This window comes from Chiloscyllium punctatum, chromosome 27 (genome assembly GCF_047496795.1).
Source record: "Chiloscyllium punctatum isolate Juve2018m chromosome 27, sChiPun1.3, whole genome shotgun sequence".
Lineage (NCBI taxonomy): Eukaryota > Metazoa > Chordata > Chondrichthyes > Orectolobiformes > Hemiscylliidae > Chiloscyllium > Chiloscyllium punctatum.
Genome location: NC_092765.1, coordinates 18567238 through 18585060, shown reverse-complemented (window position 1 = coordinate 18585060; position 17823 = coordinate 18567238). Strand labels below are relative to the sequence as shown.

General features: G+C 45.9%; 1 protein-coding gene across 1 annotated transcript in view; it reads right to left on the bottom strand.

Moving 5' to 3' along the window:
* Positions 1–2372: 2372 nt before the first annotated feature.
* LOC140453501 (beta/gamma crystallin domain-containing protein 2-like) overlaps positions 2373–17823 on the bottom strand; it is a 68663-nt gene continuing 53212 nt past the window's right edge. Inside the window, exons 16-21 of the mRNA XM_072548237.1 lie at positions 15052–15181; positions 12784–12923; positions 10663–10786; positions 10052–10210; positions 7344–7506; positions 2373–5049 (exon numbers count right to left, since the gene is read on the bottom strand). Of these exons, the coding sequence (XP_072404338.1) occupies positions 4961–5049; positions 7344–7506; positions 10052–10210; positions 10663–10786; positions 12784–12923; positions 15052–15181 (805 nt within the window). The 3' untranslated portion in view covers positions 2373–4960. The remainder of the gene's footprint in view (positions 5050–7343; positions 7507–10051; positions 10211–10662; positions 10787–12783; positions 12924–15051; positions 15182–17823) is intronic.

Genomic DNA, 17823 nt, shown 5'->3' with positions numbered 1-17823 from the left:
TGCCCTGACTGTTTGACTCGCTCCTTTTCCCAACTGTACCAGTCTCAGATTAATCTCTTTCCTCACTATCTCCCTGGATTCCCCCGCCCCACTCATTTAAATCCTTCCGAGCAGCTCTAGCAAATCCCACTGCCAGTATATTAGTCCCCTTCCAATTCAGATGCAATCGTCCTTCTTGTACAGGTCACATCTACCCCAGAAAAGATTCTAATGATCCAAAAATGTGAACCCTTCTCCCCTACACCAGCTCCTCAGCCATGCATTCATCTGCTCTATCCCCCTATTCCTGCCCTCACTAGCTTGTAGCACTGGGAGTAATCCAAATATTATTACTCTAGAGGACCTCCTTTTTAAATTCCTTCCTAACTTTCTATATTCTCCCTTCAGAATCTCATCCTTTTCCCTTCCTATGTTGTTAGTTCCAACATGTAACAATGACCACCTGCTAGTCCATCTCCCCTTTGAGAACATTCTGCACCCTCTCTGAGATATCCCTGATCCTGGGCAACACTCCATTCTGATTTCTCTCAGCTGGCCTCAGAAATGTCTACCTGTGCCTCGGACTTACTCTTCATCTTTTTTAGGAAGTCTTTAGGTTATAGGGACACCCGTAGTGATATTAGGAAGCATGTCCCAGGACTTCCATCCAGTGACACAGAAGGAATGGTGATATGGAACCAAGCAAGGGTGGTGTGTGACCTGGGGAGGAACTTGGGGGTGGTGTCTTTCCCATGTGTCTGCTGCCTTTGTCCTTCTGAATGGTAGTGGAGATTGGTGTGGAATGTGCTGTCAGAACAGCCTTGGTGAGTTACTGAAGGGTGTCTTGTAGATGGTAAACACTGCTGTTATTGTGTGTCAGTGATGAAACAAATGAATGGTGAAGGTGGAGGATGTCGTACCAGTCAGGCAGCTGCTTTGTCCTGGATGGCATTGATTTCCTTGAATGTTATTGGAGTTGCACCCATCCAGGCAAAGACTTGTGAGCTTTATAGAAGTTGGACGTATTCTGGAGAGTCAGGAGGTGAGTCACTCGCCACAGGATTCCTGCCTGCTGACTTGTTCTTGTAGCCACAGCATTTATATGGCAAGTCCACTTCAGATTCTGATCAATGGTACCCTCAGGATGTTGGTAGTTGGAGATCTAAAGCTGGTCACGTCATTCCCTGACAAGCAGTGATGGTTATTGGAGACAGTCATTGCATGACATTTGTGAGGTGTGATTGATGGTTGCCGCTGATGAGTCGAAACCCGGACAGTGTCCAAAATTTGTCCCATATGGACTACATGGGGGGGTCATACTGGAGTCAAACACTCAAATGCAAACCCCGACATAGACTGGAAACAGAACCCAGGCCTATGCTATCAGAAGTTAAACAGAGGCCACTACCTGCACGCGAGTGGGTGCAAAAGATCCCATAGCACAGTTTGAAGAACAGCAGAATGTTTTTTTCCCCTTCAGTATCCTGGACCTCACAGCTACTATTATAAAATCAGACAATCTAATCATTTAACACACTGTAGAATCATATTGTGTGCAAACTGCTTGCTCTTTCCAACATCACTGCTATATCCACACTTTCAAAAATTGGCAGGGAACAGTTTGGGAGCCCCTGCAGTTGTGAAAGGTGCTATATAAATACAAGTATGTCTTTCTTCACCATGAAAACCACTGTGCTGCTTTCTTCCTGCTCCTGCACAGAATCTAATGTTGATCTTGCTTTTTGTACACCATCTTTGCAGCTGTAATATTATATTCCTCACTCTATTCAATGATCTTTATGTCCTTGTATGGTATGATCTGCCTGTACTGCTCACAAACAGAACTTTCCACTTTGTTTCGGTACATGCAACAATAATAAATCAAAATGGTGTTGGGACTCAGCTCTCCATATTTCCTGTTCTTTGTGATAGGGTAGCAGAGAAGATTGCATAGGGGAGGCTGTAACTGCAAAGGTATCAGTCACACACTCCCTCACACACACTCCCTCACACGGTCACACACACACTCCCTTACACACACGCACATAGTCACACACAGTCACAGAGTCCCTCACACACACGCACATAGTCACAGACTCACACACACTCCCTCACACACTCTCACACTCCCTCACACACACACTCCCTCACACACACTCATACAGTCACAGAGTCCCTCACACACACGCACATAGTCACACACTCCCTCACATAGTCACACACTCCCTCACACAGTCACACATTCCCTCACACGCACACTCCCTCACTCCTCCCCCTCACCAACTGCATTGCTGCATTGCCCCAGGGTTGAATGAATTATGAGGTAAAACCAAATTGGATTTAGATGGCAGAAAGAATCAGACCACAACCGCAAGATTAAAAAAGAACCCATTTTATATAGAACACTAAATTTACCCATCTTTACACAGAATTCCTGATCCTTTTCATATAAAATTTATTGTGCTTATAAAACTCTACAATCAAAGCTATTACTTGGTGTCTCCATTATGTAAAACACTTGGTGGGTGCCATGCTTATGTCCCAGCATCACAAATCATATTAGAACTTGAATATTTTGGATAATTTCAAAATGTTAACAAACTCCGATATGTGGAGGGCTTTGCTTAAAGAGCAGCAGCACCACACATTCACCTTTCTGTATTCCACTGGCACTGACACGGAGGAGAGCGGGAGTGGTACAGTCTCACAGGGGGGATTGGGGGAGGTGGATGTGGTACAGTCTCACGGGGGGTGTGGGGGGGAGGTGGGAGTGGTACAGTCTCACAGGGGGGTGGGGGGGAGGTGGGAGTGGTACAGTCTCGCTGGCACTGACAGTCTCATGGAGGGGGTCAGGAGTGGTACAATCTCACTGACACTGAGTCTTTTGGGGGGAGGGAGGAATACAGTTGCACTGACTCTATCTTGGGTGGGGGTGATAACAGTTGCACTGATACTGACTCTCTCCTGGTTGGGGGGAGGGGTACAGTTGCACTGACATTTCCCCCAGGGATACAATGCTGAGTTGAAGCTAAGTTCAGAAAGGAAGCTCACTTTGTTGATTGCTGGGATGTAGAAATTGCCTAAGGTTGAATAAGTTGGAGGGTCTACTGGAGAGTGAGGAATATCCAGTTAAGGCTTAAAATTCTGAGAAGGACTGAAGGCATACACTGGAAGTCCAAAGATGTGCAGGCGAGGTGGATTAGCCATGGGAAATGCAGGATTACAGGGATAGTTGGGGGGGATGCTCTCTGGAGGATCAGTGTGGATTTCATGGGCCAAATGGCCTTTTTCCTCACTGTAGGGATTTTATGATTATTGGAGAACCCAAGCCTAATGGGAAAAGTTTAAAAATGAGAGAGATCCCACTTCAGAATGAGATGAGAAGGAATGTTTACTCTCATTAGCCTTTGGAATTCTTTAGTCAGGGAGCAGTGGAGGCTGGGTCACGACCTCAAAACGGAGTTAGACCAATTTTTGACAACAGTGGAATCAAAGGTTATTGGGGGTCAAGCAGAAAGTGGAGCTAAAGCTATTCTCAGATGCGACATGATCTTGTTGAATGGTATGAGTAGGCTGAAGGGCCTATTCCTGTTGGTATATCTGATGATATGATGAATTCAGAGTTGTAAATCCTAAATGGGATTGGGAACTGGAATCAAGCGAACCTCAGAAACACAGGAATAAAAATGAAACTTGAGCCTTTGTGAATGTCAGTGCTGTGAACTCCCTGTACATGCCAGTGTCTCCTAGACAAAGAGAATAGACTGAACCCGTGAAGCTACCAAACAGAAAGGTTGGAGCTACTTCAGATTCTGGATTAGAGTGGTGCTGGAAAAGCACAGCCGTTCAGGTAGTATCCGAGGAGCACAAAAATCGATGTTTCAGGCAAAAGCCCTTCATCAGGAATACAGGCAGAGTGCCTGAAGGGTGGAGAGATAAATGAGAGGAGGGTGGGGGTGGGGAGAAAGTAGCATAGAGTACAATAGGTGAATGGGTGTGGGATTGAAGGTGATAGGTCAGAGAGGAGGGTGGAGTGGATAGGTGGAAAGGAAGATAGGCAGGTAGGACAAGTCATGGGGACAGTGCTGAGCTGGAAGGCTGGAGCTGGGGTGAGGTGGGGGAAGGGGAAATGAGGAAACTGGTGAAGTCTATACTGATGCCCTGGGGTTGAAGTGTTCCGAGGCGGAAGATGAGGCGTTCTTCCTCCAGGCGTCGGGTGGTGAGGGAGCTGTGGTGAAGGAGGCCCAGGACCTCCGTGTCCTCGGTTGAGTGGGAGGGGTAGTTAAAATGTTGGGCCACAGGGCGGTGTGGTACCCGAGTTCACTTCCCGCCACACACCTTCAGGATCTGAAATCTGACCAGAGAAAACCCCACCAGCCCACCTCTGAAATTCTTATCGTGTAAACCCTTTCCCTTCCCAATCTTGTACAAAACTCAGACACTACACCGACATGACTACAGCCCGACTGCACTTAAATTGCAATGAGGTGTTTCTTTTGTGAAAGAAAAAGAGTTCCCTCTAACTCCAGACCACTTTGTCCCATTCCTTCCCCCTGGAATTCTGAGTCGGTATTCCCAAACACTCAATGAATTAACATGCTTATATAGAAAAACACTCAGGGGCCTCCGCTGTGAACGTATTGCCCCCCTCTGACCTTCTTACCTTTGACCTACATCCTCAGCCCTCCCCCCGCCCCATTCTCTGAGGCTCTCTACGCGTAAAGTGGAGAACAAGAGTCAATGCGGTAGCAATGGGGCATCACACACATTGGCATCCAGTGGGTATGGAAGCTGCCTCTGAGAAGACAGTTGTTTGTAAGAGGGTAATCCCCAATGTTACAGCGAGGAGTTGTTCAGTTCCCGGTAAGCAGTGAACGTGGCTGATCGGGGAGGTGGGTAGGTGAGGGGGTGTGGTGGCGGTTTCTCCATGGGTGTATGTGTGTGTGTGTGTGTCAGGGTGCTCCTTTCGCAGTTTCTGTTTTCAAAGCATCTGAATCTCCCACTGCTGGAGCGGATTCTCCTCGTCGTGTTTGCAGATAATCGCACTGTCCCGATCGTAAGACTTGCCACCTAAAAGTGAAGGAGACAGGAATCATGTCAGCGGCTGGACTAACATGGTGAGCCCATCACGACAAACCAAGGGGGCTTCACCGCCCGGCCCCCAAACTCCAATGGCACCACCCCCTTTTATTGGCATCCACCACATATTGCCCATCCCTCGTTTTAGTTTAGAGGGAATTGCCCTGTTGCCAATCACCATGTTCACTCACTGCTCCATCCACCCATTTCTTCCCCCACGTGATTCGAGGGAAAATGGAGATATTTCTCCCTCCCTCTCAGTTCACTAGCGTGTGATTCCCCAAGTCTGTGCTGATTCCACCCCAGAGTCAGTAGTTCAAAGGTTGTGAGGTGACTGTCATCTCAGTTACCACGCTATTCCGAGACTCAAAAATGAAGTATCTGCCCTTTTCACTTCAAGTCTTTTAAAAAAAAAATTCATTCATGGGATGAGGGCATCTCTGGGTAAGCCAGCATTCATTGCCCATCCCTAATAGCCCACAGAGCATTTAAGAGTCAACCACATTGCTCTGGGTCTGGAGTCACATGTAGGTCAGACCAGGTAAGGATAGGAGATTTCCTTCCCTAAAGGACATTAGTGAAACCGGATGGGTTTTTCAAACAATCAGCAATGGTTTCATGGTCACCATTAGTCATTTAATTCCAGATTATGGTTTGAATTCAAATTCTCCTTCCCCATTAACTGCTACCCCACAGTTACAACAGTGGAATAAAATCCTTTGTGGAACGGAAGGCAATATGGTCAAGTATTTGGCATTAGCAGCAGCTTGGCACAATGTTAATACAGTGAGGATTGCAGCCAAGGACAGAGACACCCTGTGGCTGTCCATCCACTGCAACTAAAGGAGGGAAAGTCACTATCGCTCCCCCAAAGACCATGGGCAGCTCGAGAGAGACAGAGGTAACTGGATGGTGAGATTAACCTGATGGACAGCATGCCTCGGGAGGGGGTGGGCAAGGTTTTAGATTAGATTACTTACAGTGTGGAAACAAGTCCACACCGACCCTCCGAAGAGCAACCCACCCAGACCTTAACACCTAACACTACGGGAAATTTAGCATGGCCAATTCACCTAACCTGCACATCTTTTGGACTGTGGGAGGAAACCGGAGCACCCAGAGGAAACCCACACAGACATGGGGAGAATGTGCAAACTCCACACAGAGAGTCGCCCGAGGTGTGAATTGAACCCAGGTCTCTGACACTGTGAAGCAGCAGTGCTAATCACTGTGCCACCGTGCTGCCCCGGTGTGAGAAGGTTTGGTCTGCGTTTGATCTCAATCCATCAGGGAATCGAACCTGTGCTGTAGGCATCACAAATTAACCAGTCCAGCCAAATGAGCTAGCCAATCCGCCAGTGAGCAGGTCCAGTCAATGACCAGCCTATCCTGGCGCCTGGGATCCAGTATGCCTTTGTAACATGCAAATTAGCTGAGTGAGCAGGAACAGCAACCTATAGCATGCCTCCACTTGGATCAGATCCTGCAGCATTGGTTTAGCTACTGAGGCACCTGCTGACACTTCAATCTGTGGGTGTCCTCATCAATCTCACATGGGGTTCTTCACTTGGAAGACCGGTCACTGGAGAACAGCATAAGGGGTGTGTACAACCATGTGGCACCTTTAACATCAGGCACTTCACAGGAGGATGATCTTGAGAACTTACTTCAGGATTCAGTAAGGATTTGTAAGATGAGAGTTGTGCAATCTGGTTGTAACTGGGCAGGGAGCTAATATAGTCGAGTGTGCGATGCTGAAAAAGCTCAGCTGGTCAGGCAGCATCCGAGGACGAGGAGAATCGGCGTTTCAGGCGAAGCCCTTCATCAACATCTGCAATCCTCACTTTCTCCAGGGAGCTAATATAGGTCAACAAGCATAGAGGTGATGGATGAACAGGATTTGGTTTGAGTTAGGACATGAACAGCAGAGTTTGGATGTACTCCAGATTACGGAGATGGGAGGTTGGTCAGGGGAGCATAATCAAATCTGGGGGTAACAGAGGCTCAAAGTGGATGGGTACAATAGGGACTGAGCTGGGTGACATTACAGAGATGGAAATAGGTGATGGAGGAGAAGTGACTGGAAGCTCATCTTGTGCTCAAATAGTTTACAAACACGATCCAGTGTCTGGTTGAGCCTTGGAGCGCTGCCTGGATGAGGAATGAAGCCTGTGCCTGGTGAGGTAGCAAAGATCAAAAACAATGGCATCAAGTTTCTCGAAATGCAGGAACATTGATGCAAGTAGGCAGCTGGGGTTGAAGGCAGCGGCTTGGAAAACACTCACCTTTGATGTCGAGTACATGCCCCTTGTACAAGAGGCTCTGGATTGTTCCACTCCTTTCAAATGTCCAGCAATGCCTTGGTACCCGCTTCTCAGACCAAAGCACAACCTTTGTGCCAGTCTCACTCAATGCGCCAATGGTTTGGAGGCTCAGTTCTGGAGCAAACTGTGACGACAAGTGAGGGTAAAATACATGAAACGGGATATGTAACAAGACACTACATCAGATGACAGAACTTCATTTTCCACGCTTCACAAGGTATTGACTCTTTCTGGGGTATGGGCTCCAACATTACCAAGTTGCCATTTTTTGGTAAACAGCCTTTCTCAATATTGCAGGTTTAGCAGGTGAATGTCACTGGACTACCTGACGTGGAGAACATCACAGTTGAACACAGTCAGGTTCTCCACCAACTGTCAGCTGTGGCTCAGTTGTCAGCTGAGTTGCTTCTCTGCGTGGAGTGTGGGTTCATGCCACTCCACGTGGTACTGAATGGGTGCAGTATTGTTGGATGAACCATCAACTGAAAGCCTTGAAGAGGTGTCCTGTAGCTGCAAGCTATTAACATATATCAAAAATCAGTGTTTCTAGTCCTAAACCCCATTTCATTGAATGTCTCCACCCAGTCTGCAAAACCGCCATTGATCAGAGCTCTCAGTTTTCCATCCTGTAACCAACTTTGTGACCATGTTGATTTTATCCATGGGCTTGAGCAAACAACTTGTTGCTTGCAACTTTATCAAGTTCCTTTCCCAGTCCATATGCACGTTAATTACAATACACTCATCTATAAACACCATTTCATTAAAAAAATTAAGATCCTCATGTGGGGCAGTCATAATGCCCCTGCCTCTGGACCAGGAGATCACAGTTCAAGTCCCACTCATGCTAGAGATGTGTCATGAAGACTCTGAACTGGTCGATTGAAAATATCGATCAGCGCAAACTGTTTTTTTAAGATGAGGAAATCTCAATTAAATTAAATCACAATTAGTCAAATATGACGAGCCCTTAACAAATCCATGCTGACTCTCCTTAATTAGCTCAGGTTTGTCAAAGTGGCTGTCGGTTTTCTGCCGGATCATTGCTTCCAAAAGCTTCCCAATCACTGATGTAAAGACAGCCTGGTCTGTAGTCACTGGATTTATCTTTCTCCTCTTGCTGTGAACAACAGTTGCAATCTTACAGCCCTATGGAACCCCCTTTGAAACCTCTTCCTAAGTAAATATTGATACAAACGTTCAGTTGGTATCTGCTGTTGGGCTCTGTCACTATGGAGGACTCAGTACTGTGAGCAGATCTGGGCACTCCACCTGAGTACAGGTAGACTGACCTTGCAGGGAATAAGATGTACATTTACAAGAATGAAACCTGGACTTTAAGGGTTGAGTTATGAAGAGAGATTATACACTGAGGCCAGTTTTCTGTGGAGCTTAGAAGGGTATTGGGTGATTGAAGTCTTCAAGAATTAACAGGAAAAGACAGGGTAGATAAAAATAACTTATTTCCACTGGATCTCAGAGGCATAGTCTGTGAATGAGGGCCAGACCATTCAGGAGAGATGTTACAAAGCTAAAACAAAAAGTGTGGTCAATGCTCTGAACTCTTTTCCACAAATGGTAGTGGATACAGGATCAGTTGGTAATTTAAAATTTAAGCTAGATAAATCTTTCTTAAGCTAAGATAAGAAGGGATATGGGCCAAAGGAGGTAGATGGAGTTTGGTCACAAATCAGCCCCGATCTCACTGAATGCAGGAACAGGCTGGAGGGACTGAATGGCTTGCTCCTGTTCCTAGGTTTCCTACAACATGATCGCCATCTATTCAGCCCAATCATTACTCAGACAAGCCTTTCCTGTGATTAGAAGAACTTCATGACTGTGGTCATCATTGACAATGCCAGCATTATAATTCATTGCAAATGGTAGTCAATGTACTAGCACCATGTGGGTGTGGGTCTGTAGTCACATATAGACCAGACCAGGTAATTAACTGATTTGTGAGAAAATGTCAGTTTTATAATCATCACTACTGAAACTCACTTTTTATTCCAGATTTTCTAAAATGATGTGAAATTTCATTCTGCCTTTGTTGGATACAACCACATCATTAAGCCAGGCCCCTGGAATACTCAGTCAGTAATACATCTATTATGCCCCCATTGCCCAAACTTGTCTGGAAAAGACCATTAATTCTGTTCTATTATCCACGAATCTATTCCTGTCCTGTTGATTTGCCCTTACTTTCTGTTGACACTGTCAGAAGCTGGATTCTCCTGTGTATTGTCAAGCCAACATCTCTACTCCTCTTTTCCTCTTTCATTTAGAGTTCTCTGTGTCCTTCTCCATTCTTTTCTCTTCACCGAGGTGAATCTAGAGTGTACTCAGACAGAGTTTCAGGTCCGCCCACTACTGCACTACATTTCAACTTGAGACCAGGCTAGATCTCGCCCCAGTTTGCAGACGTCTGTCTTCCTCCGGTTGTGAAGGCCATTTGGAGGGTGCTCAAGTTAAAGAGAGCTTTTTGTGGGCAAAACCATCAGAGCCTGTTCGTGTCCCACGAGCAACAAGGTGAAACCATCAGTCTCGGTTTGTCTGTATCTAGCGAGGCGGCTACATTGCCTGCACGCACCCAGCCATCTTAACCTCTCCCTAACATCACCCCACGACCACTCGAATGTCACTAGTCTCTTGCACAGCACATCTCTTACTTTGGGTTTCAGCAGCCCCTTCTCATAGAACCAGAGCTGCTCCAGTTCCTTATTCTCTGCAGCGACAATGACCCGTCCAGACTTCACATCCTCCTGACACAGAGTGACCGACAGGAGGTCATTTGTCTCTTTGTTCTTGATGTGGAAAAATGCTGGCTTCTGTAAAGTCAAAGACATTTTGGTGTTACCCTCAAGAGTGGTTAGCAAGGCAGAGTTGTGATGATTCTCTGTATTTCCCCCACCACATTTGTATGAATTGTCAGGCAACAAGAGTGAGAGAACTCAGATGAGAGTGGTACCACACACACTTCAAAAGGGACAACTGACATACTGAGTCCCCGAGCAAGGAACGGCACAGGTAGGAGAAGAAATGAGCAGCGAGTTATATTTGGGAGATGAAAAGATTTTATTAATAGGAGGAAGAAAAGGAAGGGGAAGTGCAGATGTCCCACAAGTTGTCCTCATATTCCTCGGAGTTGGTGGACAGGGATCAGAGGGGCTACAGACTTACAGGATCATGGTTGAGGTTGAGATTGGAGTTTGGAGGTTGGATTATGGGGCTAAACATATTTAACCGCTCAGTTACAAGAAGCATGGTGTCCGGCACTAACCTGTGAGACCGGTGCTAAGGATCCAATCCTCAAGAAGCCGCTGTACTTGGGCCAGTTAGAAATCTCAACGGGCTCCAGGAGCACTTGGCGACCTCGGAAGTTGCTGTGCTCATACAGCACCCAGCTACAGATGGCAAAGAGAAACTGAATGAGCATCAGTGACAGTGGGCAAGATAATGCCAGTCCTTTAACCTTTGGGGTTCTGTGAAGCCTGAACTTGGTTTGGGCTAGGAATGCCTGGAAATCTTACATCATGATGTCTCACAGGTGTGAGGTGTTACCTCGAGGGGTTTGGTGTCTCTGCCCACTATATTGTGACAGGGAGTAATACTCTAAATGACAGTGTACACAAGTGGGTGTGTGGAATAGCCTCATACTGTTTGACTAATCGCACTTTGAGACTGTTCTAACTATACAGATCAAGGCCAGGATTTCTGAACTTCCCGCAACGTTCTGAACCTCATGACATTGAAGAGTTAACTGCAAGCTTCCCAAGAGAAAATACACACCAATATTAACTAAAATTATGTTTTTTTCTCCCATTTTAGTTAAACTACTTTGCCCTTCAGATCTAAATATTCTGGAGCTGGAGAAAAGAAAGACTGAATGGATGATTTTTGACTCTTTTCAATCAGACATGGAAGACCCTGTTCACTCTCTTATTGGTCCTGGGAAGACAGGACACTTTATTTTATTCATTCGTGGGATCTGGGCATCATTGGCCAGGCCAATATTTTATACCTACCCCTAAATGCCCAGAAGGCCGTTAAATGTCAATCACATTGTGGGTCTGGAGTCACATGTAGGCCTCAGACCAGGTAAGGGTTCCTTCCCTGAAGGACATTAGTGAACCAGATGGGTTTTCCTGACGTACAGCAATTGTTTCGTGGTCATCATTAGACTCGACTTGGAGGTGCCGGTGTTGGACTGGGGTGGACAAAGTTAACAATCACACAACACCAGGTTATTGTCCAACAGGTTTATTTGGAAGCACCAGCTTTTGAAGCACTGCCTGTCAAAGCAACCACTTGATGAGGGAGCAGCGCTCCAAAAGCTAGTCCTTCCAAATAAACCTGTTGGACTATAGCTTTGTCATGTGATTTTTAACATCATTAGACTCCTAATTCTAGATATCTACTGAATTAAAATTCCACCATCTGCCATAGCAGGATTCAAACTCAGGTCCCCAGAACATTACCGGGGTTTCTGAATTAACAGTCAAGTGATAATACCACTGGCCATCACCTCTCCTACCAAGGAGCCAATAAGAGCATGGAGCCAAGATGATTGGAGGCAGGATGACACCTCCAGGAATGCATCCACCAAGAGGAATTGGAGACAGGGGCAAATTGCTCGACTTACCAGTGTCAAAGATCATTAGTAATCAAATCAAATAAAATGCTTTCAAGTTAAAAAATTCTTTGCTGTGCTATTAAAAACTGAATTAACCATATGTTTGTGGTTTTATTTCTCAATTGTCTAATGAGTCTCTTGGTCAAATGTTTAAGATGACAACAAACACTGTTCTCCAAGTTGCCATTGCCTCCTATGTCGGCTCTTCAAGTGTAATAAAGGGTCACTTAGATCCGACAGACCCATTGGATGTCCCTGACTGGGGAATCCCTATCCTTCAGCCAATGCCTGCCAACTCAGACTGAAGTCTCTATGAGTGACACCCTTACTCAGCTTTGTAACACTGTCTGATCTGATCAACAGGAATAAACAGTGTGTAAATTCCAGGATGCAAGGGGTCAGCCATTCAGGGGGTCGTTAAAAGAGGGGAGGGGGGGAAGCTGTTAATGCTGACACCATAGCCCGTGGGCAGGATGGGAATTAACGGGTCATTCCTATCAGTTCAACTTGAAAATGGTCAATTTTACAAAACTGATATTCTGTTAATATCCTCCACTGTCTGTATTTTAGTGGAGAAATAATCCTGCTATACTTTGGAATATTTTGGTGTAGTTTTGACCATGTATTTGGCAACTCTGTTCACTATAGTTGATGAGTAAATATCCACATCCAAGTAAAAAGCTGACAATATCTGTCCTGGAAAGTAACCACTTTCGAAAGACAATCAAATTAAAAGGAGTTGGTCATTAAACCTCATTGCACACTTACACACCACCATTGACACGGAGGGACAGAACCAGATTATTGTAACCGTCAGAGACCAGATTCTTCAATTCAGAGTCGAGTTCAATCTCTTTTCCTTCAAAGTTCTCCAAACTGTATAAAGTGATTGAAGGCTCAGAGTAGACCTGTGCAAAACAGATGGTAAACCAATAGACCATATTCTAGCTCCACCATTACTGGCTCTGTTCCAATCCCTTCCCTTTCAATTCTGCTTTTCTAGCACATCTTTCAACTTGTTTCTTGTGAGCGATGCAGATTTTTAAAAGAACATCCTAAAACACAAGGAAGAGCTTGCCATGGATAGATTTTTTTAAAAGCACCTCTGGAGCTGGTGGGATTTGAATCTGGGTCTTCTGATCCAAGGCTGTGGACACTACCACTGCACCACAGGAGCCTGCAGGAACTGCATTTACATAGCGACCTCAGTAGTCTGAAAGCCCTTCGCAGGCAGATTCCTGATGAAGGGCTTATGCCTGAAACATCGATCCGCCTGCTCCTTGGATGCTGCCTGACCTGCTGTGCTTTTCCAGCACCACACACTTGACCCTTCACAGGCAATCAGGTACTCTGGAAATACAGCCACTGTTGGTCAAGTTGCTGTGGACTATTCAAGTGGGCTAATCCCATTGGAAGTCTCTGCTTACTCTATGTGGCAGTGAAAGCAAGAGGACAGAAATGTCCAAAGCTTGCTTCAGAAACTGAACGTTGAAATATTTTCAGCAAATGCGGAAGCCAATCTTCACTTAGTGGGGGGACCCCTCCAAATGTATTAAGTGGAATGGCTCGAAGGTAAGCAGGAAGGTGTGTGCTAGTGACTGACAGAGTTTATGTGCTTACCCCCTCCCCCAAAGAAATAGGTTTGACAGTGAGAGGGTGGGCTGGTGAAGGGGACCGTAACAATGAGCCCCATGCTCAATCTATTCCATTTGCTCATCCACTTTCTATGGTAGCAGGCTCCACATTCTCCCTGCTCCCTGTGTAAAGACGTTTCTCCCAAATTTCACGTTGGATTTAATTTTGGGCTACTCTATAATTTATACCAAAAAAAGTGTGGTGCTGGAAAAGCACAGTGGGTCAGGCAGCTTCCAAGCAGCAGGAGAATCAACATTTCAAGCATATGCTCTTTATCAGGAACGATCACATTCCTGAAGAAGGGCTTATGCATGAAATGTTGACTCTCCTGCTCCTCGGATGCTGCCTGACCAGCCGTGCTTTTCCAACATCACACATTTTGACTCTGATCTCCAGCATTTGCAGTTTTCATTTTCTCCTACTGTATAATTTATGACTGCTAGTGTCTGACGCCTCTCCACATCCACCTTCTCAAACCCTTGCATTATATAAATGACGTTACTCCCTGGAGAGAGAGGTATTATTCTGGATTATTCAGCTTGTCAGTTCATAACATCACAGTGCCTGGTTGCTTCTTGCTGGCTTTGGGCCTGGGAAGCTTGGGTTGCTTAGCGGATGCCTAGCTCCAATCAGGCTGATCACAAGGGTTTGAACATCCAGGAGAGTTGTGTAGGTCACAGATGGATTGGGGGGGTGGGGGGGGGAACGGAGCATTTCTTTGTGGATGCTCCTGCTTCCCATGTGGTGTCTTACAGTGTATTCAGAGAGTCTGAATTGTTGTGCCAATGCATACTCCTGTGTGCGCTGTAGCCCGAAGCTATTGCGAGGACCCAACTTTCTCTCTGACACATGGCTGACCCGCAATCTCTTCCTACCTCAAAATTCTAAACTCATAACTTACTGAACTGGATCCTCAGCCAAACGAGACTGAACTCAGTCACTGCTGAATACCTGGCGAAAGATGTAAGTTCCTCATAAAATGATAGGGTCCCAATCTGAATTTACACAGGAGGCTTCTCCTGGAGCCAATGGTAAAACCAGTGGGTGATGGAGAACAAACAGAAAGCTCACTGTTCTGATTTTAACTCCCATTCTACCTAATTACCTCCAAGAGGAGGAGGAGGATGTTAAAGTGGTCCCTCAAAGAGCAGCTCTGTCTATACCAGTAAATTTAATCTAATGTCTTTCACCAACTGAACCATTTGGTCAGAATAATGAACCAGCTCCTCCAATAGTCATGAACCACAGCTGGTATTTACATAGCACATGAAATACAGTGAAATGTCCCGAGGTACTGCATTGGAACATGAGCAAATTTCAACATCAAGTCACATGAGGTGTTAGGTCAGGCAGCCCAAACTTTGATCGAGGAAGCTACAGTTGCCAATAGTGGAGACTTACATGCGGTATGGCCATCACACTTCGGATATGGGCAGTCACCCTGCAGCCCATCGATGGGAGGTCTGGATAATCTCCCTCACCAACCACAAAGACTCTCCCATTGTAATCCTGGCCCTCATATAGTGCCCAACTGAAAGACAATACATGCTTGGGTTGGTGAACAGTGCATTGTGCTGGAACGTAGAGCTATGGCTATTAGCTGGGTCGCAAGAACAGAACGACACTGAACAGACCATTCAGCCCGTCAAGTCAATGTTGTGACTTATGCTCCAAGTGAGCCTACTATTAACATTCTTAACCTAACCCTACTAACATGTCCTTTTTCTCCTTATATATTAAGGGAAGCTAGATAAGTGTAGAACAAGTCAACAAAAAATGAAAATTGGACTTTAAAGGATCTGGGAAGAGGGTGTGTTTCAGTTGTAGAGTCTTGTTCAGAGACCATTTAGAGTACTGCTTTAATCAGGGTCTTCAAGCCCAGCAGCAGGTACAGCACAGAGATGATCATAAAAAAAAACAGAAATTGCTGGAGATACTCAGCAGGTCTGGCAACATCTGTGGAGAGAAAACAGAATCCTGAGACATTTCTTCTGAACATCCTCCAACATCAATGGTTTTTGTCTTATTCCACTATGGGACATCGAGACCAAATGTGTTGCATGAGGGCATTTAATTTCACAGAATAAACTCATATTCCCATGACTGGATTAGTGGTGCTGGAAGAGCACAGCAGTTCAGGCAGCATCCAACGAGCAGCGGAATCGACGTTTCGGGCAAAAGCCCTTCATCTGGAATAAAGGCAGTGAGCCTGAAGCATGGAGAGATAAGCTAGAGGAGGGTGGGGGTGGGGAGAGAGTAGCATAGAGTACAATGGGTGAGTGGGGGAGGAGATGAAGGTGATAGGTCAAGGAGGAGAGGGTGGAGTGGATAGGTGGAAAAGAAGATAGGCAGGTCGGACAAGTCTGGACAAGTCAAGGAGACAGTGCTGAGCTGGAAGTTTGAAACTAGGATGAGGTGGGGGAAGGGGAAATGAGAAAGCTGTTGAAGTCCACATTGATGCCCTGGGGTTGAAGTGTTCCGAGGCGGAAGATAAGGCGTTCTTCCTCCAGGTGTCTGGTGGTGAGGGAGCGGCGGTGAAGGAGGCCCAGGACCTCCATGTCCTCGGCAGAGTGGGAGGGGGAGTTGAAATGTTGGGCCACAGGGCGGTTTGGTTGATTGGTGCGGGTGTCTCGGAGATGTTCCCTAAAGCGCTCTGCTAGGAGGCGCCCAGACTCCCCAATGTAGAGGAGACCACATCGGGAGCAACGGATACAATAAATGATATTAGTGGATGTGCAAGTAAAACTTTGATGGATGTGGCAGGCTCCTTTAGGGCCTTGGATAGAGGTGAAGGATGAGGTGTGGGCGCAGGTTTTACAGTTCCTGCGGTGGCAGGGGAAAGTGCCAGAATGGGAGGGTGGGTCGTAGGGGGGTGTTTTTACCTCATATTCCCATGAGTCTGGGAGAAAGAAGTGTGTTCTGATTGAGATGTAAAAAACGATAAATGGATATATATTTCTCCAGAACCAGAGCAAAAAATCTTAAAAATGGAGCCAAGCCTTTCAGAAATCTTTTTTATGTAAAAGATCATGAAAATCTAGAACTCTCACACCGAGATTGATGGATGGACCAATTGGAGTTTTCAAGATAAAATGCAACACATTTTTCTGTGAGATCAGACATTAAGGAACATGTAGCAACATTAACTAAATCGAGCTGAGCTATATTTAACCCAGATATCATTAAAACGCGGAACAGTTGAGGCACTGAATGACACACTTATATTCTGAAACCTATAAAAGAACAGAAACCAGCATGAAAGATTTGATCTAAAATTGTTTAATTCATCACATCTCCATGACACTGGATTCCTTTGGCTATAAATTTTGTGATCATGATCTTATTCTCCACAACCACCTGGCAGGTGGGACCAGATTGGGTTGGGATATCTGGTCGGCGTGGACAAGTTGGGCCAAAGGGTCTGTTTCCATGCTGTACATCTCTATGACCCTATGTTCTGAAAAAATTGGAAGCTTATTGCTCATGGCACGGTGGCACAGTGGTTAGCACTGCTGCCTCACAGCGCCAGAGACCGGGGTTCAATTCCCGCCTCAGGCGACTGACTGTGTGGAGTTTGCACGTTCTCCCCGTGTCTGCGTGGGTTTCCTCCGGGTGCTCCGGTTTCCTCCCACAGTCCAAAAGATGTGCAGGTCAGGTGAATTGGCCATTGCTAAATTGCCCGTAGTGTTAGGTAAGGGGTAGATGTAGATGTAGGGGTAGGGGTATGGGTGGGTTACGCTTCGGCGGGGCGGTGTGGACTTGTTGGGCCGAAGGGCCTGTTTCCACACTGTAAGTAATCTAATCTAAAAAAAAACATGCAGAGCTTTAGGATGTCACTGTGCGGCGCTAGTGAGCAGAGATGCAGATGGCTGCCCACTGCTGGCGAAGTGGTGGAAAGTCAGACAGGGAGTTCTTGCAACAAAGCAACGTAACAAAGGACTGAGACCAGAAATCCATGTCCCATTCTCAGACAGAAATAGCACCCCCCTCCAGTATTCTCCCTAATAATCATTAAAAGTCTGTAATAGTTGCACTGCCTCTGTTAGCTTAATGAAAGTGGTAACTCACTGTGTGTTTGCAATTGAACAGGATGATGTTGCTGCATGATTGGTGCCTTTTAACTTGCTATAAATACTTAGGGATAATAATTAAAAGGTTGACTGCACATGCTGA